Below are 27,868 nucleotides of genomic sequence, written 5' to 3'. Positions count from 1 at the left end.
AAAAGTCAGTAATCAGACAAGAAGAGGTGAAGACTTTTATATATCCTAATAGATGGAATAATTGCACATTACTAGTTTACCAAAATATATATTTGGGTGTATAATAGTATATTATATATACATGCATGTACATGTATATGTTTATATGCATATACACACATGTATACATGTATGTGTGTAGATATATATACACACACACACATAAAGAAAAAGTGAGCGATAATGAGTTAGTATTTTCAAGGGTGTGTTAAAGTTCCAACAGCTAGCTGATTTGGGGATAATAAATTCATACACATATCCTGCAACCTTCTATGATTTTATTTTTTAAAATAGGCCAAGATATCATAGTAAAAGATTAATGTAAAAGAATATAGTAGCATTGTTTACAATAGCAAAAAAAGTAGAAACAAGAAGATATTCAATGTGAGAGAATGGCTAAATTAATTATGGCATATCCACACAATGGAACATTATGCAGTCATTAAAAAATCTATTTAATGACATGGAGAAATAATCCAATAGCATGTCAAGTGGAAAAAAAGAATACAAAATTATATACATAATATGGTTCAAATTTGGGGGGAAAAGAACAAAACATATATATGCATAGAAAACAAGATTAAAAGAGCATACACCAGTATGTATCATGTCATTTATGTCTCGGTGGTGGTATTTTTGTTTCCTTTATATTTTTCTTTGTTTTCTACATATTCTACAATGAAATGTATTTGTTTTATATTTAAGGAAAAATGTATTTTAAAGCCAGGCATGCATGGTCAGTTAACCAGAAATACAAACAATTCAAATGATTTATATGAATAGTATAAAAGGCTGATCTAATATGCTACTCCTACTTTCTAGGAAATATATGAACAGCAAATACCTGTATCTCCTTTTTCAAGCCACTGATTGCAATTTGATTGTTTCTGTGGGGTTAACAATCTAAAAGGCAATAAATACAATTTTTATATTTTTTCTGAGTTGATATTCATAAATTATTTAAGAAACTAAAGCATTTTCTTATTTTTAAAGGTTACCTGAATTGCATAAAATTTTGTGAACTTTTTATAGCCGTAACTTGTGAACATTTTGACTGCTTATTCACAGCAGAGTCATTAAATACCTGAAAGAAAGAAATTAAGCATTAGACTAGGCTACACAAAACAATAAAGTCTTTTTTACTTGCTATAGCTACTCAGGACTCCCTTATTTCCTTAGCATTTCATCCACCTCATCATCACCATGATCAATATCTATAACCACAAACATTAACTGAAACCACTATGTACAGTACCTTAAGTCAAATACTGGGGAACAAAAAACATTTAAGACTGTCAAGGAATTTGATGGTTTTGATAAGTATAATAACTATACGTGGCAGTATTTCTACATTTAAGGCAAACCTTTTTAAATTTTATACCATTCATATTCATGATTAATCAAGTGAATCTTACCATTTTTCCAACTGATTACCTGATTTCCATGTCCTCCTATCCTCTATAACTTCTCAAATTAAACACAGGAAGGCAAAATTACAGATTAAAAGATTAAAGTTTTATACACATATGAAAGAGCTAATATTCCACTTTTAACTTTAAATTGTTTAATATTAATATCTAAACCATTGCTTTATTAATGTTTGTTCCAAGCCTTTCATTCTCCCTGAGTCATTTTGAAGAGTCCCTGATTTTTGTTATTTGACTCAAAATGAAAATATCTTTGCTTTAATAGGAAAGTTTATCTCAGTTATTTTTGTTATAACAAACAGTGGTCTTAATTCTGCCCTTTCATCATGCTTTGAGACTATCAGAAAAAGTGTTAACCTCTCTTCAAGAACAAGTAATGCTACTGTTTCCATGTACCCTTTAAACACTATACATGTTTGTATATGCCTCCTGGCACAAGTATCTGTACGAGCATCTCAAATATTTGGAGTAGATGACAAGAAGTGAAATTGCTGAGTATACACATTTTTATTTTGAAGCAGTCCTCTGAAGTGGTTGTACCAATTTACACTTTCACTATTCTTGACCTCACTAGATATTACCAAATGCTTTAATGTCTGCTAATCTGACAGGTGAAAACAGGTATTTCAATGGTTTAATCTGCATTTCCTTGTACTACTGGGGTCAGGCATCTTGTTATGTTTAGTGACCCTTTGCCTTTCCTTTTCTGTAAATTGCCTTCTTATTGTTTGCCCATTTTTATTGTCTCTTTATCAAGTTTTAAGAGTCATTATGTATTTCTTTATATATCATGAATCCTGGATACCAATACTTTGTTCATTCTGTCATTGTCTTTTAACTTTGTTAGTGTCTTTTGTCATGTATAAGTTTTTTATTTTGATGTAGTCCTTTGATTAATTTGCCTTTTACTGAACCACAATGATACAATTACTGTGTTTTGATAATATTTTAAAATGTTTGGGTGATAAAAATGTTCTAGAATTAGACAGTGGCAACGGTTGTACAGCCTTGTGAATATACTAAAAGCCATGAAATTTATATTTTAAAAAGGTAAATTTTATGGGGCATGAATTATGCCTGATCTTTATTATTTCTTTCCTTTTATGAACATGAGGTCTGGTTTTGTTTTGCTTTCCTAATTTATTAAGGCACATCGTTAGGTTGTTTATTTGAAGTCTTTCTACTTTTTGGTGTAGGCATTTATTACTATAATATAAACTTCTCTCTTAATACTGCTTTTTCTGTATCCATTGACTTTTTGTATGTTGTATTTCGATTTTTGTTTGTTTCAAGAAATTTTAAAATTTCCTTCTTAATTTCTTCATTGATCTATTGGTCGTTCAGGAGCAGGTTGTTTAATTTCCATGTGTTTGTGTAGTTTCTAGGGTCCCTCTTGTTATTGATTTCTGATTATAAAAGATACCTGACATGATTTCTACTTTTTTAAATTTGTTGAAACTTGTTTTGTGGCCTAAGATATGGTCTACTCTGGATAACGTTCATGTCCTGATGAAAAGAATGTGCATACTGTAGCAGCTAGGGGAAATGTTCTGTAAATGTCAGGCCTATTTGGTCTAGCGTGTATTTTAATTCCAATGTTTCCTTGCTGATTTTCTGTCTAGATGATCTGTTATTGAGAGTAGAGTGTTGAAGTCCCCAACTATTATTATATTGCAATCTATCTCTCCCTTTAGATCAGTCAATGTTTGCTTTATATACTTGGGTGCTCCAGTGCTGGCTGCATACATATTTGTAATTGTTATATCTTCTTGCTGAACTGACCCATTTATCATTATATAGTGACCTTCGTTGTATAGTCTTTTGTTTTATTTTGTTTTAAGACATGGTTTCGCTCTGTCACCTGAGCTAGAGTACACTGGTATCATCATAGCACACTGCAATCTCAAACTCCTGGGCTCAAGCAATCCTCCTGCCTCAGCCTCTAGAGTAGCTGGGACTATAGGCATGTGCCACCATGCCTGGCTAATTTTTCTATTTTTTTGTAGAGACAGGATCTCACTTTGTTGCTCAGGTGGGCCTTAACTCCTGGCCTGAAGTGATCCACCCACCTCAGCCTCCAAAAGTGATAGGAATACAGGCGTGAGCCACTGTGCCTGGCCTCTTTTTATAGTCTTTGATTTGTAATCTATTTTATCTGATATAAGTATAGCTACTCCTGCTCTTTTTTGGTTTCCACTTGCATGGAATATCTTTGTCCATCCTTTAACTTTTAGTCTATGTGTGTCTTTACAGGTGAATTGGTTTTCTTGTAGGCAGCACATAATTGGATCTTGTTTCTTTATCCATTTAGCCACTCTATGTCTTTTAATTGGAGAATTCAGTTCATTTACATTCAGTGTTATCATTGATAACTAAGGACTTATTACTGTCATATTATTGCTTATTCTCTGGTTATTTTGTAACTCCTCTCTTCCTTTCTTTTTTCTTCTTATTTTCCTTTTTGGTTAAGTGATTTCTTTCTCTGGTAGTATGTTTTGACTAGTTGCTTTTTATTTTTAGTGACTGTGTTATAAGTTTTTTCAGTGGTTACCATGAGGCTTAAAAAAATGTCTTCTGTATAATAAGTTTAAAGAAATGACATCTTATATCACAAAGAATAGAAAATAAACAAAAAAACTTTAAAAATTCTCCACTTTTAACTCCATCCTCAACCCACATTTTGACTTTTTGTTGTCTCAATTTACTTATTTTTACATTACCTATCTCTAAGCAAGTTACTGTATTATTATGTTTGATAGATTTGTCTTTTAGGCTTCATACTAGAGTTATAGGTGGACTATAAACCACAATTACAGTATTTTTCTGGGTTTGTCTATGTATTTAATTTTACCAGTGGGTTCTATACCTTCAAATGTTTTCTTTTGCACATGGTTGGGTTTTTTCTTTCAGATTGAAGAGCTCCTTTTAGCATTTCTTGTAAGACAAGTCCAGTAGTGGTAAATTCTCCCAGCTTTTGGTTTTTAGGGAAAGACTGTATCTCTCCATATCTTAAGGATAGCTTTGCTGGATACAGTATATATAGTATTCTTGGGTGGCAGCTGTTTTCTTTCAGCACTTTGAAAATGTTGTCCCACTCCCTCCTGACCTGTAAGGTTTTCTATTGAGAAGTTGATTCTTGCCAGATTAATTGGAGCTTCTTTATATGTTGTTTCTTTTCTCTTGCTAATTTGGGATCCTCTCTTTGTCCTTGACCTTTGGGAGTTTAATTATTATATGCCTTGGGGTAGTCTTAGTTGGATCAAATCTGTTCAGTGTTACCTGCCTTTAGGTACATGGATATTTACATATTTTCTCAAGTTTGGGAAAGTTTTCTGGTATTATTTCTTTGAATAAGCTTTCTAACCCTTGCTCTTGCTCAGCTCCCTCTTGAACCCCAATAATTCTTAGATTTGTTCTTTTGAGGTAAATTTCTGTATCTTCTAGGTGATCTTTATTCCTTTTCATTCTTTTGTCCGCTATGTGTATTTTCAAATAGGCTGTTTTCAAGCTCACTGATTCTTTCCTGTGCTTGATCCATTCTGGTGCTGAGAGCATCTAATGAATTTTTCAGTTCAGCAAATATATTTCTAAATTCCAAGATTTGTTTTTTTTTTTCAACCTCTGTTAAATGTCTTGGATAAATTTCTGAATAGCGTTTTTTGTGTTATCTTGGAGATCACCGAGTTTCCTTAAAACTGCTATTTTGAATTCTTGGTCAGAGAACTCACATATTCCTTGCTTTGTGCAGTTGGCGAGGTCACGGTTCCATTTGATATTGTTTCTTACAGATGAACATCTATATATTTGCCTTAAAGGATTAGTTATTTCTTCCAGTCTTCTCTGTGTGGCTTGTTTAGGTTTTTATTGGATATCTTTGCTTAGACTTTCTTTGTAACTTACCTGTTAAATTTCTCTCTCTCTTTTTTTTTCTTTCTACTATGTCACTGCTTCCTTTTTGGCACTAGATGGCCTTAAGCCCAGGTTTGCTTCAGTTCTAGTAAACTATCAGTACCAAAGGGGATATCCTGGTTGTGTGGGAAGGCTGGCTAGGGTTTGTGCCCAGGGGACCTGTGGAATGTACCTCCTACAGTGCAGTGCTGCTGGACAGCCAATCTGATTTGACATCTCCTTTGGCTGAGTTAACAGAGCAGAGTTTCCAGGGCTGGGAATGGTAGTTCTACCCCCAACCCTTTCTCTCTGGCTGTCCTTAGAGATATTTCTCCCTTCAGGCACTCAAAATGCTTTCCATGGGTTGAGGCAGAGATAGGTCTCCTGCCAAGGAACCCATGATGGTGGGTAATACTGGTTGTCCACCTCGAACTCAATTTTTCCAGTGTAGAAACTCTAAGTTGGGGAGAAATTTCCCATGCAGTTGGTGCTGGACAAATTGAGGGGTATTATGGATATGGAAGTCCAATTTTCTTACCATCTGCTCAGAGTTTTTTCACTTCTCTGTGGCCTTGTATACTGTCTCATCCTCATATTTGATTTCTGGGATATTCCCTGTAATAATTTTGGCACTATTTATTTATGGTTTTTTTTTTTTTTTTTTTTTTTTTTTTTTTTGTGGGAAGGAAGCCAGCTTGTTTTATGCTACCATTTTGGAACCAGAAACCTGAGGGTGAGGTGCTGCTGACTTCTAGTGGGTCACATGACAAACTCACAACAAAGAATCATCCATTTTAAAAGGTCAATCAATAGTGTCTTAATCTAATCCTTTAAGGTTTGGTGAAATTCACCTGAAAAACTGAGTCTGGTATTTCATGAAGAGTATGTGCGTATACAGTGAAGGAGGAGACAGAGAGAGATAAGGAAGAAAAGATGGAAATATATATTTGTTTACATTTCAATTTTTCCTAGATCACATTTTTCTTATCTCTTTTTTCAGCCTATTTAGCAATTTGTCATAGAAAATTGCCCATTTCACCTAAATTTTCAAATTTATTGGTATAAAGTCTTATATACTATTCTCTCAGGACTTTAAAATAATTTCTTCCACATGTATAGTGATACACACTTTCCCCCCATTTTTATCTTTACTTTTGGGGGGAAGTTATTCTTCATACTTTCTGAAATTTTATTTTATTGGTGTTTAAAAATTATTAAGTTTTGGTTATAGTCACTAACTCAACCTTTTTATTTTATGAATTTCTAATATTCTCTTTATTTACCTCTACTTTCCTATATTTATTATTTTGTTCTTTTCACATTTTTTGAGTTGAAAATTCAGCTAATTTGTTTTCAATGTTTCTTATTTTCTAATACATTTGTTTTCAAATATAAATTTCCCTCTGAGGGCCACTCTAGGTTTGGGATTATTAACACGTTTTCTATTACATTTATAAACAAGTATTTTATTAAATAGTTTGTAAATTCTATTTTTATTTCTTCTATAACCCAAAAATAATTTGAAAGTGTGTGAATTTTTTTCCTCAGCAAACTAGATTTTTTGGGGGGAGAGCTATCTTTTTTTGACTTGTATTTTTTTATATTATGCTAAGTGAAAATAGCAACTTTTTAGAATTGGTTGAAATATACTTTTTATTTTAGTAAATGGTAAATTATGTTGAATATTGCAAACGAAAATTTAATTGCATTCTGTGTGTGTTGGGCACAATGCTTGCTAATTGTGTTATTCAGATCTCATACATCCTTACTTATTTTTCACCTACTTGATTTACCCCTGTGGCACAACCTGCCAGTTGCCTATCCTATCCAAAATCTACTTTCTCCTTGTGTTCTGCTTTAAAAAACAAACAAACAAAATCTCTATATTTTTCGACCTCTCCTATAGATAGAGGTAGCCATGTGACTAACTTCTGGCCAGTGAAACAATATCATAAATTTTTTATAGATCTTCCAGGAAAGATCCTTAAAAATGGGGCTGATTCAACTACCCCTTCTCTCCTTTTCTTTCCTGCCTAAAAGACAGATATGATGGCAAACTTACAGTGGTTATCTTCTGACCATGAGGTAACCTGGAGGTAAAAGCTTAGCTTGAAGCACAGGAGGAAAAGAAAGCATAGATGAAGGCTGTGAAATAATGACATTGTTGGGATGGTGCTATCAGCCCTGAATCTGAATCACCTACTTTAGAATTTCATGGCAAGCAAGAGAAAAGTAAATGTTTATCTTGTTTAAGATGCTATTGTTGCCTTAGTTTGGCTTTGTATTGTTTCATATGTAGCCAAACTCAACCCTTAAACTCACAATCAGTACCTTTTAAAGAGAGCTGTATTAAAGCCTCCTGCTTTAACTGTGGATTCAACCATTTCTTTGGAATCTGTCAGGTTTTGCTTTATATATTTTGAAACTGTATGTTTTTGTGCATCATGGTCTTTATGACTTCTTGGTGAATTGTTCTTTTTAAAAATATGAAATATACTTACCCCTGTTAATGCTTTTCATATTGAACTCTATTTTATATGACATTGTTACATCTGTTTTGTTTGCATATACCAGATATATATTTTCCATCCTTTTATTTTCAGCCTTTGTTTGTCAACTTGTTTCAGCTGTTCTAATAGTATATAGCTGTATTTTGTTTACATATTCCATAGAAATTACATCTATTTTTTAATGGGGGTTTAATTCAGTCACATTTTTATGATTACTAATTTGTTCAGAACTATTAATATTTCTGGCATCTTATTTGTTTTCTATTTACAATGCTTTCTGGCTGATTCATTTTTACCCCCATGCCTGTCTTGTATTAGACTAATCAATTTTGCTTTGCTTTACCTTTTTTCTTCTACTGTTTTAAAACTTACACATTCCATTTCTCTTCTGGTGGTTACCTTTAATATTTAACATACATGCATAAATTTGCATTTTTCCAACATTATATGGAGTTAATCAGCATTCATATCTTCTCCTTACCTTCATCCCCAAACAAAAAAAAAAGAACTTTAGTAAACTTTCCTTTTCCTCATTTATCTTTCTACCCTCATACTGTATTGATATCACCTGGAATTATAGCACCAGATTTTTTAATTTTTATAATTAATACATATTTAAACTTAACAAGTTTCACTAATTACTTTGGTCACCACTATCCTATATCTGTGTATATTAACTATGAATTAATGGAAGAACAATTATGTTTTTCATCGAGGATTTTCCTCTGGACTATTTTTAGGAAGAATGGGGGAAGATAAAGATATGTGACAGCAGTTAGCTTTCTGGATTGTGCATTTCTTTTTCTTCGTGGGCATCAAGAACCACCCAAGGTATCTGCCTGTCTCTCTCACCAAAGCTCCCATACTCACTGTTTCCACTGAGAAATAGTCATTCCATTGCTGATGTCTTGCCAAGGGTACAGTGGATATGGGATGATGAACAGGGGTTAACTAAACTAATTCCTACTGAGGTAACTCAACCAATTACCCTATACGTTGTCCCCGGGGATTTATCCTGTGGAACAAACAGTATTCTCCTGCACATGTCCCAGGCTACAATTTCCCTATTCAATTTGATCCTGTTTTCCTATTTCAGAGATTTCTCACAGTTTTTGGTCTACTAAGTATAGGTCTTGGCATTTTTAAATATCTTTTTTAGTTTTTAGAGGCAAGGGAGCAGGTTACAGTATTTGTTCAGAATGCCACATTGAAACTCTTTTAAATTTTTTAGACCTTATCCTTTTTAGAGATTATACTGATAGCTTATTTAACATATTTGTAACATACACACACACATACAGTGTCCTAACTGCAGTGCATTCATTAACTCATTTAATGCAAGCATTTAATTTATACTATTAAAAAAGAAATACCTACCTGTGTGTCATTTTCTTTTTGTCTGAAGTCAATAAAATCAAGCTTTGACTGCTTCACAGAACTTTCTTCTTTTTTATCTAGATTATTAAATAGTGCTACTTCAAATCAATTCCAGAGACAGAATCAAATATCATCCCCAACATTTAACCTAACCTCATAATTTAGATAATCAAGGTCTACACAAATATTTAAGTTAAAATATGGAATTATGAAATTATTTTAAAACTCTTAATTCCTTATTATAGAACAGTTATTACAATGAATTCACTATGAATGTGAAATGACAAAATGGCCAACTGACAAAACTACATTTTTATAATGGGTGACCAAAGAAGACAGAGTGGTAATATCAATGACGGGGGAAAAAGAAACTAGCCAGTGTAGTTAATCTAACACAATATAGTTCATCTAATCTGGAGACCCATAAATGGACATAATTCAAATATCTCAGTGACCAAGTTACAGACACTATTAACACTAGTCTGCTACCTGCTTAAAACACACATATTGATAATACAACTCCTCAGATGAAAAATATTTAATATATAATTACTTATTCTCCCCTTACAGCTGTGCAACCAGACCAGATATTTTGAAATATATTGTGTGAATGATTTCTTTCTCAAAGAGAAAAAAAGTTAGGTATAGAAGACATACTTTGTTTGCTCTCAGAAAGATTGAAAGTTTTACTTTCCTGAGTCTATAGGTTTCCAGTATTGCTTGTCCTTGGTTATACCAAATGATAAAATTGTTTTTCTATTTCTTCTTCTGTGTGTTTGCAAATAAAATGTAGTTTTTGAATAATAAACAGATACTGTACCTGTAACTCTTGGTTCTGAAGAATGCATCTTTATTGGTCTTACTAATTTCTGAGATTCATAAGGAAGAAATAATTGACTGCTTTGAGGGGCTTTATTCAATACAAGTACATGTTCATCTTTATCAAAAATTCTAAAGAGAAGGATAAATAACATTACACATCAGCTAAGTAAAAATTAACATATTTTAAAGCTAGAAGGGATATTTAGATACTACATAGTTAAAACTCCACATTTTGCAGATAATTAAACTGAGTTCCAGAGACTTTAACAGACCTGCCCAATATTATTAAATTACTTGGTAGTAGTATCAGAGCAAAAACATACTTTTTCTGATTAAGTCTAGTGCTCTTTTCAATATACCACACTCTTATTTTTAAAACATAATCATTTTAACAAACTTTTTTAATGTATCAAAAACATTTTAAACCAAAACTTCAACTACAAATAGCATGTTTTAGATTTCAGAATACTTTAAACTTTACAAAGATTTATTCAGAAACAAACTAACTAGCCAAGAATACAGAAATTATTTATGATTTAAAATCATAAATAGGCCTTCTAAGTTTTTTACTGGAAGAATAGTTTCATTGAATTTTACCTAAATCAAAGAAATAGAATAAATACTATCAAAATATATATTATGTAAAAAATGACTAAAAATTTATGTAAGTTCCTCTTAATATACAGAATTTTATATTACAAAGTCATCAATAAAGCAAAATTCTGTACATTTACATATTTTTTCTCAATTAACTTCTCTATAAAATTAAAGACACACTGCCATGGATGTGATATGTGGGAGTGAGGGAATCAAGAAAATAACAAATCTAACGAAGTAGGATCAGGGAAATTAACTTGGGAGAGGAGAGTGTTAAAAAACCAGGGAAAGGCCCGTGGAGACTGAGGAAAGGAATTTAAGAGGAATGAGAAAGGGTATAGGTAAAGTTGATCAGAAACAGTAATAATAATAAACTGTTTTTCTGTCGCACAATAATAGGTGATATCAATTTTTTTATGCCTCCACCACTGATGTCCACTTCATCACCATTAGAACATCACTAAAAAAACAAAAGGAAATATGATGCCACAGATTTAATAGTATGTTTTGATTGATCTTCACTCTCTGTAGCAAAGAAGAACTAGTCAAGCTGATGACAGGGTAATAAAAAAAGTAAATACATTGCTGTTCCTACCATTGTTTCTTCTGTTTTATTCCTACTGATAACCCATCATGGGAAATTAGATGAATTATACAACTGACAGGTTATAGAACAACAGATGTGCTGCTGCTACTTTATTTCTCTCTACACATTGTCCTTGGCCTTACTAATAAACAAGCTGATTGGAGTATTAGCTCATAATATTTAAATTAATATTTTTCATAAGAAATTAATAGAAAGTAGCCTGCACAAAAAATTATACATACTGTGTAAACATTAGCGGCTTGGGAGAGAATATAGAATCAAATGTTTAGATGCAGAATATCTGTTCACATAAAGGGCAATTTTAAAGTTTACCTATACCTTTCTTTCAATTCTTTTCTCTTTTCTGTATTTTTGCTCTTTTCTTCCAGAGTTTCTGAAAGATTCTTAGTTTCATAAAGTCTTGCAATCTGCTAAATAGAAAAATGGGAAAGCAAAACAAAATAATTACCTGCAAAATAGTAAGAAACATACATTTATCTCAACTAATGAATATGATTTTTTTCCATATAATCACTAGATTTATATTTCTGGTAGTATTCACTACCTTTTTTTGGGAGTTGATGAAACAGGGTCAAAATTAACAATAAATCAAGAACAAATCTGGAGGCATCACTCCACCAGACTTCCAACTATACTACAAGGCTACAATAACTAAAACATCATGGTATTAGTACAAAAATAGAGACATACACCGATGGAACAGAATAGAGAACCCACATATAAAACCATCTACCTACAGCCAACCAATCTTTGCAAAGCAGACAACAATGCACACTGGGGTGAAGAACCCCTATTCCATAAATGGTGCTGGGAAAATTGGATAGCCACATGCAGAACAATGAAACAGGACCCTTATCTCTCACCATTCACAAAAATTAATTCAAGTTGGATAAAAGACTTAAATATAAGGCATGAAACCATAAGAATTCTAGAAGAATATATAGGGAAAACTCTTCTAGATATCAGTCTAGGCAAAGAATTTATGACTAACACCCCAATGGCAATTACAGCAACAATAAAAATAAGTAAATGGGACTTGATTAAATTTAAAAGTTTCTCCACAGCCAAGGAAATAATCAACAAATTATTGACAACCTACAGAATGGGAGAAAATATTCACAAACTATTCATCTGATAAAGGGCTAATATCCAGACTCTACAAAGAACTCAAACAAATCAGCAAGAAAAAAACAACCCCATTAAAAAGTGGGCAAAAGACATGAACAGATGCTTCTCGAAAGAAGACAGACAAATGGCCAAGAAACATATGAAAAAGTACTCAACATCACTAATCATCAGGGAAATGCCAATTAAAACCACAATGAGATATCACCTTGCTCCTGTTAGAATGGCTTTTATTAAAAAGTCCAAAAACAATAGATGCTGGTGTGATGTAGAGAGAAAGGAACCCTTATACACTGTTGGTGGGACTGCAAATTAGTACAACCTCTATGGAAAACAGTATGGAGATTTCTCAAAGAACTAAAAGTAGACCTACCATTCAATCTAGCAATCCCTCTACTGGGTGTATACTCAAAGGAAAAGAAGTCACTTTATCAAAAGGACACCTGCACTTGAATGTTTATTGCAGCACAATTCACAATTGCAAATATCTGGAATCAACACAAGTGGCCATCAATTCACAAGCAGATTAACAAAATGTGGTATATGTATACCATGGAGTACTACTCAACAATAAAAACGGATGAATTTTGCAACAATTTAGAAAGAATTAGAGACCATTATCCTAAGTATCTCAAGAATGGAAAAACAAATACCACATGTACTGTTTAATACATTGGAACTAATGATGGGCAAACGTGCACAGAGGGAAGTAAAAGTCATTGGAAATCAAGCAGGGAGGAGAGGAGGGGGTAAAACCCTACCTAACAGGCACAATGAACATTATTTGGGTGATGGGCTCACTTATAGCCCTGACTCAAGCATTACAAAAGTGTTCCATGTAGCAAAAACATTTGTGCCCCCTTAATATTTAGAAATTAAAAAAAACAAAAATAAATCACAACCTTTTAATATTTCCTTACAACTCCATTACCAAAGGTAGATTTCAATGAACTCCTGTCTTATTAAACAAGTACAGTCATAAGCAAAGTAGACATTGATTATTTCCATAGGAATATAGTTACCAAATATTTTAAAAGAAATGGCATCTACTTTCTTCTCATTACTAAATTATATTGATGTTATTTGGTAATGCATACCTATGAATGATAAATATACAATATTTAACAGAATTTTTTTAAAATTTAGAAAATTAAGTATTATATTCAATTTTTTCTCAAAATTTGGAAGTGATTTTGATGGGTTCTCATACCCATGTAAATAAAAGCCACAATTCCAATAAATGACATAAATATTTAAGGAAATCTTTTTTTTCTGACATGTTTTTATTATTATTATTATTTCAGCATATTATGGGGGTACATAAGTTTAGGTTACATATATTGCCCTTGCCCCCACCCTGCCCCTCCCGCCCCTCCCCCGAGTCAGAGCTTAAAACGTGTCCATCCCCTAGACAGTGTGCATGGCACTCATTATGTATGTATACACCCATCCCCTCCCCTCCCCCACATCTGCCCGACACCTGATTAATGTTATTCCTAAATGTGCTCTTAGGTGATGATCAGTAAAACCAATTTGATGGTGAGTACATGTGGTGTTTATTTTTCCATTCTTGGGATACTTCACTTAGTAGAATGGGTTCCAACTCTACCCAGGAGAACATAAGAGATTCTGTATCCCCATTATTTCTTATAGCTGAATAATACTCCATGGTATACATATAACACATTTTATTAATCCACTCATGTATTCACGGGCACTTGGGTTGTTTCGACATCTTTGCAATTGTGAATTGTGTTGCTATAAACATTCAGGTGCAGACGTCTTTTTTATAGAATGTCTTTTGTTCTTTTGGGTAGACGCCCAATAATGGGATTGCCAGATCAAATGGTAGGTCTACTTGTATCTGTTTAAGGTATCTCCATATTGCTTTCCACAGAGGTTGCACTAGTTTGCAGTCCCATCAGCAGTGTATGAGTGTTACTGTCTCTCCACATCCACGCCAACATTTATTGTTATGGGACTTTTTAGTATATGTGCTGCCAAAGTGAGCACTGTCATAGGACTTTTTGATAAAGGCCATTCTCACTGGAGTTAAGTGATATCTCATTGTGGTTTTGATTTGCATTTCCCTGATGATTAGAGATGTTGAGCATTTTTTCATATGTTTGTTGGCCATTCTTCTGTCTTAAGAAAATCTTAAAAGTGTAAACTAGTTCTAGCCTAGCTCTCTAAAGATTATAAACTATGGTCACAAATTTTTCAAGATTAAATTCTTTAAGCTGTTTACTGTCTTATTCTCTTTTTTGAAAACACTGGCGTAGCTCTTTTAATACCCTTAAATTCCTGTTATTAAGCTATATCTTATTCTTTCTTCATCTTCATTCTTCACACCTCAAAGAAAGCTAAACTATTCCCCCAAACTCAAAGTTGAATATATTCAGTACTTAAAATACATTTTGGCTCCAAAGGTGCTCTAAGGCAAACAAATTGTCTCAAGCCTTTCCCCATATTTAGGCTTTCTTATAAATAGCCTTAGACTATTTTTAAGAAATAGTCTCCAAAGGTGCACCGACTTCTAAGACTGTCAACCAACATACCATTATACTTACACATTAATACATAAATTGTAAATATATAACAAACTATATACCTGGTTTAAATAATTAATTTCTATTTCCTTTTCATCTACTTCTTTCTTCAATTCAGATGAACTTCTGGTAAAATTGCTAGCATGTTTAAGAATATCTTGTGTTTTACGTCTCAGATTAACCCTTTTTATGTTAAGAAACTGTCATGCAAGTATATTTTACATTCATAATATACTTATATCAGAAATAATATTCTATAACATTATTTATATGTATGTTCCATATAAACAATAAGCAACATTAAAAACAGTATCTGAAAACAGAAGTAAGAATTATATAAACATTTTGAAGGCTAACAAAGATAACTTATTATTTATCTATGCTATACATTGAGCTTAAAAATAACGTCATCCAAAATATTTGTTAAGACTTTTTCTTTAAGTTAAATATTTTGTTTGTTTGTCTGTTCTACCCAAATTCATTATGTCATTTGGCATGACTATTAAAACATAATCGATTCAGGTCCAAATTTAATTTCTTATACTTTCATTATTCATTTGTTCCAAAGCCAACATTAAAAGTCTACCCAATTTCCCTTTTCTTGCTCTGTAAGACTCATCAGTGCACCCTGCAGAACTCAGAAGAGAAGTAGATTTTCCCTCTGGACTTTCTGCCTGAACTGGATTTATGACCAATTTCAAGTAAGGATTTTTCAGCTCTTAGTCAACATCCTTAATTGTTATTAGCTAATACAATTTCCTAAACTACTCTATAATCCATGTAGGAGACTTTAAACATAAATATAATTGTGACATTGAACTAGAACTCCAGAGAAAATTTATCAAATTTTTCCTATTCTGCCTTAAAAATATATGATTTATATGCTACAACACAAAATTTCAGGGGTTTTAAGGCTATGTTGTTTTCAAAAGTTTCAGTTTAAAATGTTAGATGTAGGTATTTAAATCTTAATCTTCAATTCTTCCTATTTCCATTGACCTCTTCCTGTCTGTCATGCAGCCTTACACCTCATTCCATCCCACATCCAACTCTCGAAACCCTTGCTGTACCTTCAGTATCTACCAGCCTCTTTCACTTCCCACTGAGGAGTTAAAGCACAGATGGGCAGGAAATGAACAACTAAAAACAGAATAGGCTAAAAACAAAACATGGAGGGGGCAAGCCACAGAGGAATTAAAAGGATGGTTTAGGATGAAGCAGACAGGAAGCAAGGTAGAATGCAGGGATAAAGAAGACTTAGTACAAACAGTGGAGTTATAATCTGATAGGAAAGCATATGAAGGATTGCGGAGGTTGAAAGAGGATTACAGTTTCAAGTTCATCATCAGGGAAGATCTCTCTAACAAACAGGTGAGACTTAGACCAATTAAGAATTACTTAAGCAACTATTACAGTGGTAGTGTATTAGAATTATTCGTTCACATGTCTGTCTTCCTTACTAAACTGTGAGCTCCTTATAAGAAAGCTCTGTATCTTCTTCAGTACCGCCTGGAACAAGGCAGGTTCCCAATGATTTTCCACAGGTAAATGAATAATTGTGACTCACCTCCTTACTGCCTTCCAGTCTAACACTTTAAAGCCAGATACATACACCATTTTATTCTCACTAAAATTGCTTGCTTCTGATCACATGCACATATATGAAAACTAGTCCCAGATGACCTTTAAAATGACCTCTAAAATCACTGAATTAAACACAAAAACAAATCCATGATTTTTGATCAGATTTAGATTTGTGATTCTCATGAGGGACACACAGTAACTATTAAAACACAAAAATAATACTTATCTAATGAAAAATTTTAAGTAGAAATACTATTGTGGATACATGTGTAATGTCCATTCAGTAAGTGATGGAAAGGGAGCAGGCACTGAAAAACAAAGTCATAGATAGTTTAGACTGATTTATTATATTCTTTTCATTACAAAGATACTATAATTAAAACAATATATAACAAAAAAGTTAATACCTAGAAATTTCATAAAAATAGTTTCATCCATTTTTAGTTGCTCAGTACATGCCAACACTCTGTTTTGAATTTCTTCGTGTTCTCTTTTCTTCTCATAATATTCACGTGAAAAGGGTGTTTCTGAGTATTTTAGTTGGTATTGCTTCAAAACATCTTTATACTGACATATATAACCATGATACATTTTTCTGTTAAAATTTAAAAAGATGATGTCTATATAACAATAGATTTAAAGGCTTTGTAAATATCACTTGTTAAAGTCTATTAAATTAAGCATAACAGGCAAATCAAATATCTACTTATCCCTGCTTCCTTCAATATTGTTTGCCCTTTATACTTTCCTTAACTCCATCACACTTCTCAACTCTATTGTTTTCATTACCTGAGTTATTCACTCCTTAATCCTCTTCAATTTAACTCCCACTCCCATAATTTTTAATGACACTATTCTTACCAAGGTCACCAATGATCTAATTTCTCCAATTGAATGATCTTTTAGTGCTCATCCTAGTGCACTGCAAACTGCAGACACTGGCAGAACCTGGTTCTTTTGATCACTTGGTCCTTAAATCTCTAAACTTCCTATGGCCTGAGTCTCTACTCTCCCCAGTTCAGCTACCTCTTTAACTAGGCCTTTTTCATTTCTTTCAATTTTCTTTAGCTAAAATTATTACATGAAGTCATGTTCTATGTGTTAGAACTCTGGGTTCGTATTCATTTATGTATACCCCACAACTATTTCATGAAGAAAACTGTAGCACAGTTTGGAGGAACTCCTACAATCCAACCCCAGTCATAGTGAATGGTCATCTAGGCACAAGTCTTGAGTCAGACAGTTAATTCTTACATAAGGATGTTAACCCTTCCTTCTTTGAACTGTGCTTGATCTACAAGAGTCAATTACTGTGGCCTATTGACCATATCTAATCTGCCAACTGTTTTTGTACAACCCATGAAGTAAGGATGGTTTTTACATTTTTACTAACTGAAAAAAATCAAAAGAAGAACATTCCATAATACACTAGTATTGTATGAAATTCAAACATCAGCGTCCATAAATAAAGTTTTATTGGATCATAGCTCATTCATTTACATATTGTCTAAAGTTCTCTTGTGCCATAGGGCAGAGCTGAGTAGTTACAATAGACTGTATGGCCCACAAAAGTTAAAATATTTACTATCTGGTCCTTTATTAAAAAAAGTTTTCCAATCCTGATCTACAACATTGTAAATGTTCCATCCAGTTCTTTATGGAAAATATATTCTTAAATCCTTTGTTTTGTCCAATTCTTATCAATGCTTAGTTTCAAGAAATAATATTCATAGTAAATTTTTTTAAATATATGGTCCTTACATTCCTCAAGATTTTCTTATTTCTTGGATCAAGTCAAACTATCTGAAGGAATTTCTTAAAAGATACTGTTAAAGTGATTATCTCACTTTAACAGATGAGAAAAGAAGAGCAAGTATTCATAAACTGCTTGCATGAGAAGAAAAGTAAAGATAACAGCCTTGTGCTGGTCAGCAAGTCTGAATCTTAAGAAAATATTAATTTTGTAATATTGCTAAATTCTGTCCTCTTTAGCAAAATAAAGCAGTTGAGCCCCAAACAAGTTTTCTATTCCTCTAAATGCATACTTGCTAATTAAGACTCTAGTTTATTACGTAATAACTTGGTAAAATGGCCCAGAGAGGAGAGAAATACCTATAAGAAAACTAAGCCTGGGCCATGAGTTTTAGATGAGATCAGCGTACCACATCCATCATGTTCCTACTGTATATTCATGCCTACTCTTCTAACATATTCCATGCAGAAACTTTGGTAGAGCCCAGCATAGCTAAGGCATGATTCAGGAACAGCCATTATTATCTCATCTGTTGCCAGCTATATTATTCTTCATGAATGCCTGGGTCAGGGATGGGAGATTAAGAGAAACAAGGAGCTGGTGCCGCTACTTCCTCCATTAGCCCATGATATCAATAAATGGATTCTTTTCTAAATGCCCAGTATTGAATCATCAATTCAATTAACCTATGTGGCTAGTTTAAGAAAGAAATAGTTGTTTTCACTTTCATAGCTTTGGTTAGCTCAGAGAAGTCATCTGCAACAAACACTACCAGAGGGATACATATTTGGACTGGTTTCCTTTAACTTCTCAATCATTTTTAAGAATTAATGTTTTATGGCCATGATTTATATTGACAGATGTTATAAGAAGCAGTTTATATACATTGGGTTTTGGCGGGGGGAGGGTCACAAAAAGATACTGACTACCACATTGCACAAATTTCCCTTTTATGAGAACCCAGGGGAGAAATTTCTCTCAGGCCTCAGGAAAAACATCTATTTATCCCAAGCAATTGAACTGTTTTTAAACAGACACTTTGAATCTCAAACTGATAATATTTCCACAATGCCTTGATTACTAGGAATTTCAAAGCTTAATTTGTGTCTATATCTAACAAGTGTGCACGACCACATAATATGAATTTCTAATTTGACCAAAGCCTTCATCTTCCTATATTATCCTTACTTCCCTGTAGTCTTGATGTTTAATCTAGTTTTTCAACACTATGGTATTATTTATACAAATCATCTCAAATCCTTTTTGAAATGAAGCAGGGTCTATAAACAATAACATAACAGTCTCCTTCAAGGATTCCACCCTCTGCCTACTCTTCAAATGACAGTGTACTCTAGCTTTCTCCTCTTTTTTGCTCCATATATTTCCCTGAGCATTCTCATCTATTTCCATGATTTCAAATGCCATGAAGCCCAAATCTATAACTTTAGTTTCTACCTTCTCTGAAGACTCATCTTTGAATATAATGGGCATTGCATTCTAAATTTTACACCTGTTTTTAATTAAAATATAAAACTAGATACTGCTCTCATTGAATTATGTTACAAATAAAAACATTTCAGCTGAGCATGGTGGGTCACTCCTATAATCCTAGCACTCTGGGAGGCCAAGGTGGGAGGATTGCTTGAGGTCAGGAGTTTGTGACCAGCCTAAGCAAGAGCGAGATCCCATCTCTACTAAAAATTGAAAAAAAAATTAGCCTGTTGTGGTGGCATGTGCCTGTAGTCTCAGCTACTCAGGAGGCTGAGGCAGGAGGATTGCTTCAGCCCAGGAGTTCGAGGTTGCAGTAAGCTATGACAATGCCACTGCCCTCTAGCCTGGGTGACAGAGAGAGTCTCTATCTCAAAAAAATTAAAAAACTTTAAAAATTTCAATTTTTTAAATTAGGTGAAATTCTAATGCTACATATATGTTCAAAGTCTCTTGCCTTATTTCCTTATATTCAGTATTTACACTTAATCTCCAAGACAATGTGCTTATACACATAATAAAATAAATTCACCTAAGTATTGGTGTTTCTCCATTAGAATACAGCCACCTCACTAAATAAGTAGCCTAAAAAACAGAAGTTCGACATAAAGTACCCTTCAAAAATCAACACTCTAAATTTTTCATAAACTAAATCTACAGGTAACGATTATCCCAGGGTTTCCCTATAACAGTTCAGTCATAAAGATCATTAATTGAAAGATTCTGCTATAATAACTGATATTGAGAAATAATTTATATCTAAAGCCATATCTAAACATATCCAGGGTTAGACAGAACTTTACAACAAATTGGCAGACCTCCAACTGTACCCAGGGAGTGCAAAATACTACATTTACTTTAAAAAAATTCCTTCAGAGTACATAATTTCTACATATTTCGATTAAGATTCTTACAAAGCATGTCATAATAATATTACTTATAGAATTGATAAATTTAAATTAATATATGTACTGTACTTGTCTTTTTCAATAGTTTCTTGATAAACAGTAAATTGGTCCTGCATATAATCTTCATGCTTATGAAAAACATCACATGTTGGCTTCCAGCTATAAAAAAAGTTGTATTTGTAATTAGCATCTCGGAATGATAAACAAATTGCAGAGATAATAAAAAATGAATGTAATCATTTAAAGAGGAGAGAATCTTTCCCTTCCTAGAGAAAACAATCTTATATTAGGAAAAGTATTCCCATCTCCCATCACCACCACTACCTCCATTCATGTACTCATATGCTCTAATATCAATATTCATGAATTTTTACATCAAACCTGTTTGTAAACCATGACTAGAGAAGGAACAAACATCGCATGGCTGGATTATGTATGGCTATGACATTCCCATTATATACTCTGTAACACTCCAACATCAGCCTTTCTTTCTCATCATATTCATAAGATCTTGGCCAAAAAATTCTTTTGCAGTAAGCATTCAAAGAGCTAGGATAAGGGCTAAAGAGAGGCTTTTTTTCTCCTTAGATAGTTAGAAAAATAGGTGTTACACCATTCTGAGCTAGAAAGAAACTAGGCCAAATGAATTATAGAATCAGACAGTAAGAATAAAATGAATATTCATCTTCTACATGTTTTATCAGATAACCAGAAAAGTTATTATCAATATAAAAAATATAAAATAAGTATATATCATAACAGCTTCCATTCTAAGTATTGTTTGAATATTTTTTCTTTTTTCTAATCTGTTTTTATTTTTTCAGATTCAAAAAGTATACATGCCTACTTTGGAAGCATAGAAAAGTATATGTAAGAAAATAACTATCATCTATATTCTCAACATTGAATAATAACTCCTATTATTATTTTAATAAATTGTTTCCAGATCTTACTACAGTTATTTATTTTAACATCACTGAGATCATCTTCATATGTAACAATGTATACTCCTTTATTTCTTACTGAACAGAACTTGCAGTTAAATATTAGCCTGAATTTCTGATCATTTTCTTAGAAAATATTCTCAAAAATGGAATCAAAAAGTCAAAGGTTATACATACATGTATTCTCAGTATTTAAAAATCCCATTAAAATATATGCTCACTGAGAAGGTGTTTGCTATAAGCATTTAGATGTACATCCTTCTAGACTTTTTCTAATTATATAAATATACAATTACTAAATTGGGTTCATACTATGAATATTGTTTTACAATCTTCTTTGTTCAATTTGTAATATACTGTTAACATCTTTCCATGTCAGTAAATTTACACCTACATCATAATTTTATTGACTGCCTAGTGTTCATTCATACGGATATGCCAAAATTCATTTAACCAATTCCATAATGGTGAATGTTACGGAAGAGTTGCTTCCAATATTTTCCTATCATAAAAAAAGGTTGAAATAGAACTCAAACAACTCAAAAGCCAAAAACCCAAATAATCCAATTTAAAAATGGGCAAAGAATCTGAAAAGACATTTCTCAAAAGAGATACAAATGGCCAAAAGATATAAGAAAAAATGTTCAATATCTCTAATCATCAGGGAAATTCAAATTCAAACCAAAATGAGGTATCACCTTATACCTGTTAGAATGGCTATTATCAAAAAGATGAATAATAACAAGTATTGGTGAGGATGTGGAGGAAAGGGAACTCTTACATACTATTTGTGGGAATGTAAATTAATACAGCCATTTTGGAAAGTAGTATGGAGGTTCCTCAAAAAGCTAAAAATAGGATTACCATATGATCAAGCCATCCCCCTTCTTTTCAATTCCAAAGGAACTGAAATCAGTATATCAAAGAGATATCTGCATTCCCATGTTCATTTCAGCATTATTCACAATAGCCAAGAAATGGAAGCAACCTAAGTGTCCATCAACAGATGAATGGATATAGAAAATGTATATACACATAATGAAATACTATACAGCCTTAAAAAAGAAGGAAATTCCATCATTTGAGACAACATGGATGGAACTGTAGGACATTATGCTAAGTGAAATAAACCAGGTGCAGAAAGACAAATACTGTTATGATCTCACTTACATGTGGAATCTAAAGACATTGTTCTAATACAAACAGAGAATAAAAAAGTAGTTACTAGATGCTGGGGATGGGTGGGGGGGAGGGACAGGAAAAAGGATGATGTTAATCAAAGAGTACAAAGTTTCAGCCAGAATGAAGTAATAAGTTTTAGTGGTCTATTGCACTGCATGTTGACCACAATTAATAATAATCTGTTGTATGTTTCAAAAGTACTAAAGGAATAGCTTTTTAATGTTCTCACCACAAAAAGATGGAAAGTTGGTTAAGTGACAGATAAGCTAATTAGCTCAAGTGAGTCTTTCCACAATGTATACATAGATCAAAACATCATACTGGAACCCATAAATATAAAAAATTATTATTTGTCAATTAAGAATAAAGTTTTAAAATATTGTGCTAGGGAAAGAAAGGTTGAAACCTTGTACAAGGTTGTACATTCTCTCATCTTTGAGAGAATCTCTAATTATTTCCTTATGAAAAATTCTCAGAAATGGAACTATATAATCAAAAGTCATGCTTAATTTTTAAAGCCTTTTAAAAACGTGTATGTCATCCAAGAGATTTATACCAGTATACACTCCTACAGTGTATGAGAGAGTTGATTTTCTTATTTCCTGGCCAAAAGTAGGTGTTACTTTTCTTTAAATCTCTGCAAAACTTAAAGGCAAAAAAATAGCACTTAATTATTGTCTTAATTTAGATATTATTATTAGTATGATTGAGCATTTGTTCACCAGTTTTTTAGACTTATGTATTTCTTCATTTTGGTATGTACCTGTTTACCTTCTTTGCTCATTTTTCTAATGGAGCTTTTTCTTTTTCTTATTAATTTCCACAAGTACCTCATATTTTTTAAAAATCAACATTTATTTGACTTTTTCCTAGTTTATTCTTTTGTCCTTCATATCATTATGGGCTGTTTTTCTTTTTAATTTGTATGTAGTCATATTTATCCATCAATTACTATGAGGTTTCTGACTTTGGTGACATACTTAGAAAGGCCTTCCTTTCTCAAAGATTACATAGTCACCTATATTTTTCTAGTGCTTTAATGTATTCATATTTCATATTTAATCTCTTAACCAGCATGTTGAAATCATGAACCAGAGGCATTCATGAATTTAAACATTAAAAGCAATAGATCCTACTAACTCTCCTCGGACCACAGCAGAGATTAAGCTTGTACAAAGTACAGTTTATTTATGACAGGGTAGGTCCTAAGGGGAAACTACCAGTACTTTTCCAGCACCCAATGCAGCTAATTAAGGAAAACTGCTGGTAAAACCTACTACAATAAAACATAAATCAAAATAAAAGTTCAACAGTATATAATTTTTTGTTGATCAGATTGCCCAAATATTTAAACTGTGATAATTCCAGTGTTGGCAAGGATATGAGACAATAGAAACTCTCTTACATTTTTAATGATTCATTTTCTATTTATAAAAGTAATATTCTTTATAATAATCAATGTGTTATTGTAAAAAGAAAAAAATTTTTCCTCATACATTGTTGATGGGAGTATAAATTAGTATAACCTTTTTAGAGAGCAGTTTGGTATTATCTATTATCTATCAAATGTTTTAATGTACATAGTCTTTAATCTAGCAATTTACTTCTAGGGGTCTATTCTAGAGCAATACATCTATATATGTGGAAGGATATCTGTATATGTTATTTATAATAGGGGGAAAATGGAAACAATCTAAATGTCCATTAATAGGAGAATGGTTAAATAACTTAAGATAATCCATCAATACTATAAAACGCTATGGAGCTGGTAAAAAGAATGAAATCTATACATAATTACATGTATAGTACAATTTATATCACATATTGTTAAATTTAAAAAACAAGTTGCAGAATGGTATGATCTCATTTTTGTGAAAAAGAAAGATAGCTATATTGAGGATGTGTTTGTGTGTAATAATGATGTCAAATATTCAAGGTCTAAAAGGATACAACTGTTAAGAGTGATTACCTATGTGGAACAGGACAAGGCAGGGGATTTGAACTGCAGGCAAGGAGAAACTTTTTATATCATACATGTAAATATTATTTGAATTTTTATATTAGATATATGTTACTTTTATAATTTCTTAAAACCAGTGAGGAAAAAGTAATGGAAAAAGCCAGAAAGGCTTAGTAAAATTTTTGGATAACAAAATATTTCAAAACAAATACGATTCTAAGTATAGTACTTAATATAAAGACAATGGTCCACATAAAATTAAGTACAGAAAACCAAAATTTTTAATAAGTATTTGTAATATACAATAAAGTTCTATTCACATCTTTGTTTCAAAATGTTTACCTTGTACCAGATTTAACTACTAGAATCCAGAACTCGAAGTCTTGTTGAAAGAATTCTTAAAATATCAAATACTTTTATTCTGAAAAATTTTAGGCTGTACTCCCCTACACAAAAATAAGATCTTGAAAATTCAAAGATGGAAATTATTTCTAATTTATCTAATAGAAATTTTATACACAGAGCTTAGATTATTCATAATTCTGTATTTAGATTAATTAGAATTGAATTAGTGAGATACTGAATTAGTGAGATATTACAGCCCTTACTTCTATTTTTCTTTTGAACCTCTTGTGATCCCTTTCCAGGGTGGCACGTAACAAGGCAATTTAAGACTTGATTCATTATTTTGTTAACATAGAATACTACTTTAAAGCAACAGCATCTTCAACTATAATCTCAGAAACTTAGAATAAAATAATCTAATGACAATTATTGAAAGTTCATTTCTTTCAAATACTCACTTACTACAGCTGTCTTTGATCTCCTCACTATGTTTATAGTAATGACCAATATCCTCATCTGTTGTCTTTATAGTTTCACGTATCTTACAAACAGTTACTTTAGTTTCTTTAATATCTTCAAAGCATTCTAGAAAGAGGAAATGTTTATTTTCTTAGGGTAGAAATCATAAATTTAAAATAAACAAATACACTAGAAAAAAAGGGGTATAGCAACTTACCTAAAAAGAGAAGAGCCAGAGAACAGAGAGGAAGCGAGGCTTGAGGTGGATACAGCCCTATATTAAAAAGCAGAGAACCAGGGCCAGGCCCACTCCTAGACACAGAAGCTAAGGATTTGTGTTTGGGATTGAAGAGAAATAACTGTCTCCTATATCTCACTTTGAACATAAGAGGGCTAGATTATGTGACATCTAAGGCCAATCACATCTTATGATGCTAGGAATCATGTAAATATTTACCCATTTATGATACTAACATAAAACTTCTGTTTTTGACAAATGTGAGATTTCTATTCCTCGATTCCATGTCAATTTATTATTAACCACACCTTCGACTCACTTGTTATTACTGATTAAATACAAGATAAAAAATAAAATTATATAATTTCTTCAAAGATTACAATAAATTCTTAATGCCCTGTATTCTTTTTTGATTGCAGGAAAGATAACCAAACTCTATCTTTACAGAACTATTAAGAAATTAATAGCTCTATTTTTTACAGTTTTTGTGTAGGATCTTATAATACTATACAGTATTTGTCTAATTTGATTTGCCATTTCTCTCATAATATTATTTTTCAGAATTCTTATTCCTAAAAATGTGGCATCTATCAGTTGTTAGCCCTGATTTTTGGTAATTTCTATAAAGATTTAAAATTTTTTACTCAAATATTTGAAATAACCTATGATTTGAGAAAGAGCATCTTTTCAACTGCACTTAAGGGGTCATTTCTACTTAAAGCAAAATTCTTCACAAAATAATTAAATGCTGAATATAGAAATTTATTATCAAAAAACTAAAGTTAAGTCACAACTGTTTTGCCTAGCTCATTATATTAGTCCCTAGAGAGAAATGGATAATGTCAACTGTAAGTTGCCCTAAACAGGACAACTGTATATTATCTTATATTCCAAAAAAAAACCCCAAAAGACTAAAATATCTCTATGATGTGAAATTACTTACTATTAATTCTTTGAATAATATCTTCTTTAGTCCTTATATCTTGCTCATACTGGAAAACTAAAATAAACAATGATTTTGTGATTTCAATTCATTTTTAAAATGTCAAATGATAACACAAAGTTACTTATTTCTTTATTTTCATTCTATACCTACCAAATTCTAGCAAAAGTCTGTCCAAACTGACAAATAGGCTGTCACTCATGTTGGCTACTATGTCAAAAGAAAAAAAATTATAAGATTTTTCTGAAGTCATACACAAAACGGCAAATATTCTGTAACAACCTTTTAAATATAGCATTCTTCACAGAAAAATGCGGGTAGAGCAAGCACGGGGGAGGAGAGGGGCACCCCTAGCCCGGCCTAACAGGCGCGGAATGAACAGTTGTCGCACGCCGTCGCATGACTGAAACTTCAGGGAAGAGGGGCGCCTGCATAATTGTTTATACGTGGTATTGCAATAAGTGAATCTTCTGGGGTCTACGACTCCCAGATTTCTTAAAAGCATCGCCCTTTGAAATAAATCTCTGAATATGTCCCTTCTTGGCGTGTGCACTACTACAGGGAGTAAGAGTCCTAAAGAAAGTCGTTCCCCAACAGCAAGGTAAAACCTACAGAAACGGTGCACTTTTAAATTGACGAATTCACCACCAAGAATCTAAAAAGTGGAAGTTTCCACAGGACAAAAGACGCCTGAGGCGGAGTTCGTATCTGCCAGTCCCCTGAGATCCGGAGAGCCCTCGCCCGCGCGTCTGGCAGATGGAAATTCGCTCGCGAGGACCAGCCGCCCGCCCTGCCCACTCGCTCCCCCTCGGCCGAGGACGCCCGAACGCGCGCGGCTCGCCTCGGCCCGCAACACTCCTCCCCGCGGCCGTGCCCGCAGCTCCAGGACCGGATCCCAACCCGCGGGATGAGGCGAGAGAGGCCCCCAGGACGCAGCCGCGATGGTTCTGAGGGACAAGGCCCGCCAGCGTCCCCCTCACAAGCACACACACTCTCCCTCAGGGCCGCCTGACGAGGGAAGAAACTGCCACACACAGCTCCCTTTCCCACCCACCTAAACGTTTGGCCCCTCTGGATTCGAACTTCCACACCCTCCCTGCCTGGGGTCCCAAAGGCCACTCAA

The 27,868-nt window shown here is 33.0% G+C and overlaps 1 protein-coding gene across 1 annotated transcript in view; it reads right to left on the bottom strand.

The window, feature by feature from the left end:
* The window catches only part of C1H14orf39 (chromosome 1 C14orf39 homolog), a 44,750-nt gene extending 16,882 nt beyond the window's left edge, over positions 1–27,868 (bottom strand). Inside the window, exons 1-13 of the mRNA XM_045566201.1 lie at positions 27,800–27,868; positions 26,899–26,955; positions 26,746–26,802; positions 25,564–25,690; positions 20,744–20,833; positions 16,933–17,120; positions 16,791–16,833; positions 15,004–15,124; positions 11,586–11,677; positions 10,062–10,192; positions 9,242–9,318; positions 1,038–1,123; positions 884–942 (exon numbers count right to left, since the gene is read on the bottom strand). Coding sequence (XP_045422157.1) covers positions 884–942; positions 1,038–1,123; positions 9,242–9,318; positions 10,062–10,192; positions 11,586–11,677; positions 15,004–15,124; positions 16,791–16,833; positions 16,933–17,120; positions 20,744–20,833; positions 25,564–25,690; positions 26,746–26,802; positions 26,899–26,947 — 1,120 coding nt within the window. The 5' untranslated portion in view covers positions 26,948–26,955; positions 27,800–27,868. The remainder of the gene's footprint in view (positions 1–883; positions 943–1,037; positions 1,124–9,241; positions 9,319–10,061; positions 10,193–11,585; positions 11,678–15,003; positions 15,125–16,790; positions 16,834–16,932; positions 17,121–20,743; positions 20,834–25,563; positions 25,691–26,745; positions 26,803–26,898; positions 26,956–27,799) is intronic.

Source organism: Lemur catta, chromosome 1 (genome assembly GCF_020740605.2).
Source record: "Lemur catta isolate mLemCat1 chromosome 1, mLemCat1.pri, whole genome shotgun sequence".
NCBI classification, from domain to species: domain Eukaryota; kingdom Metazoa; phylum Chordata; class Mammalia; order Primates; family Lemuridae; genus Lemur; species Lemur catta.
This window is presented reverse-complemented; position numbering and strand designations above follow the sequence as displayed.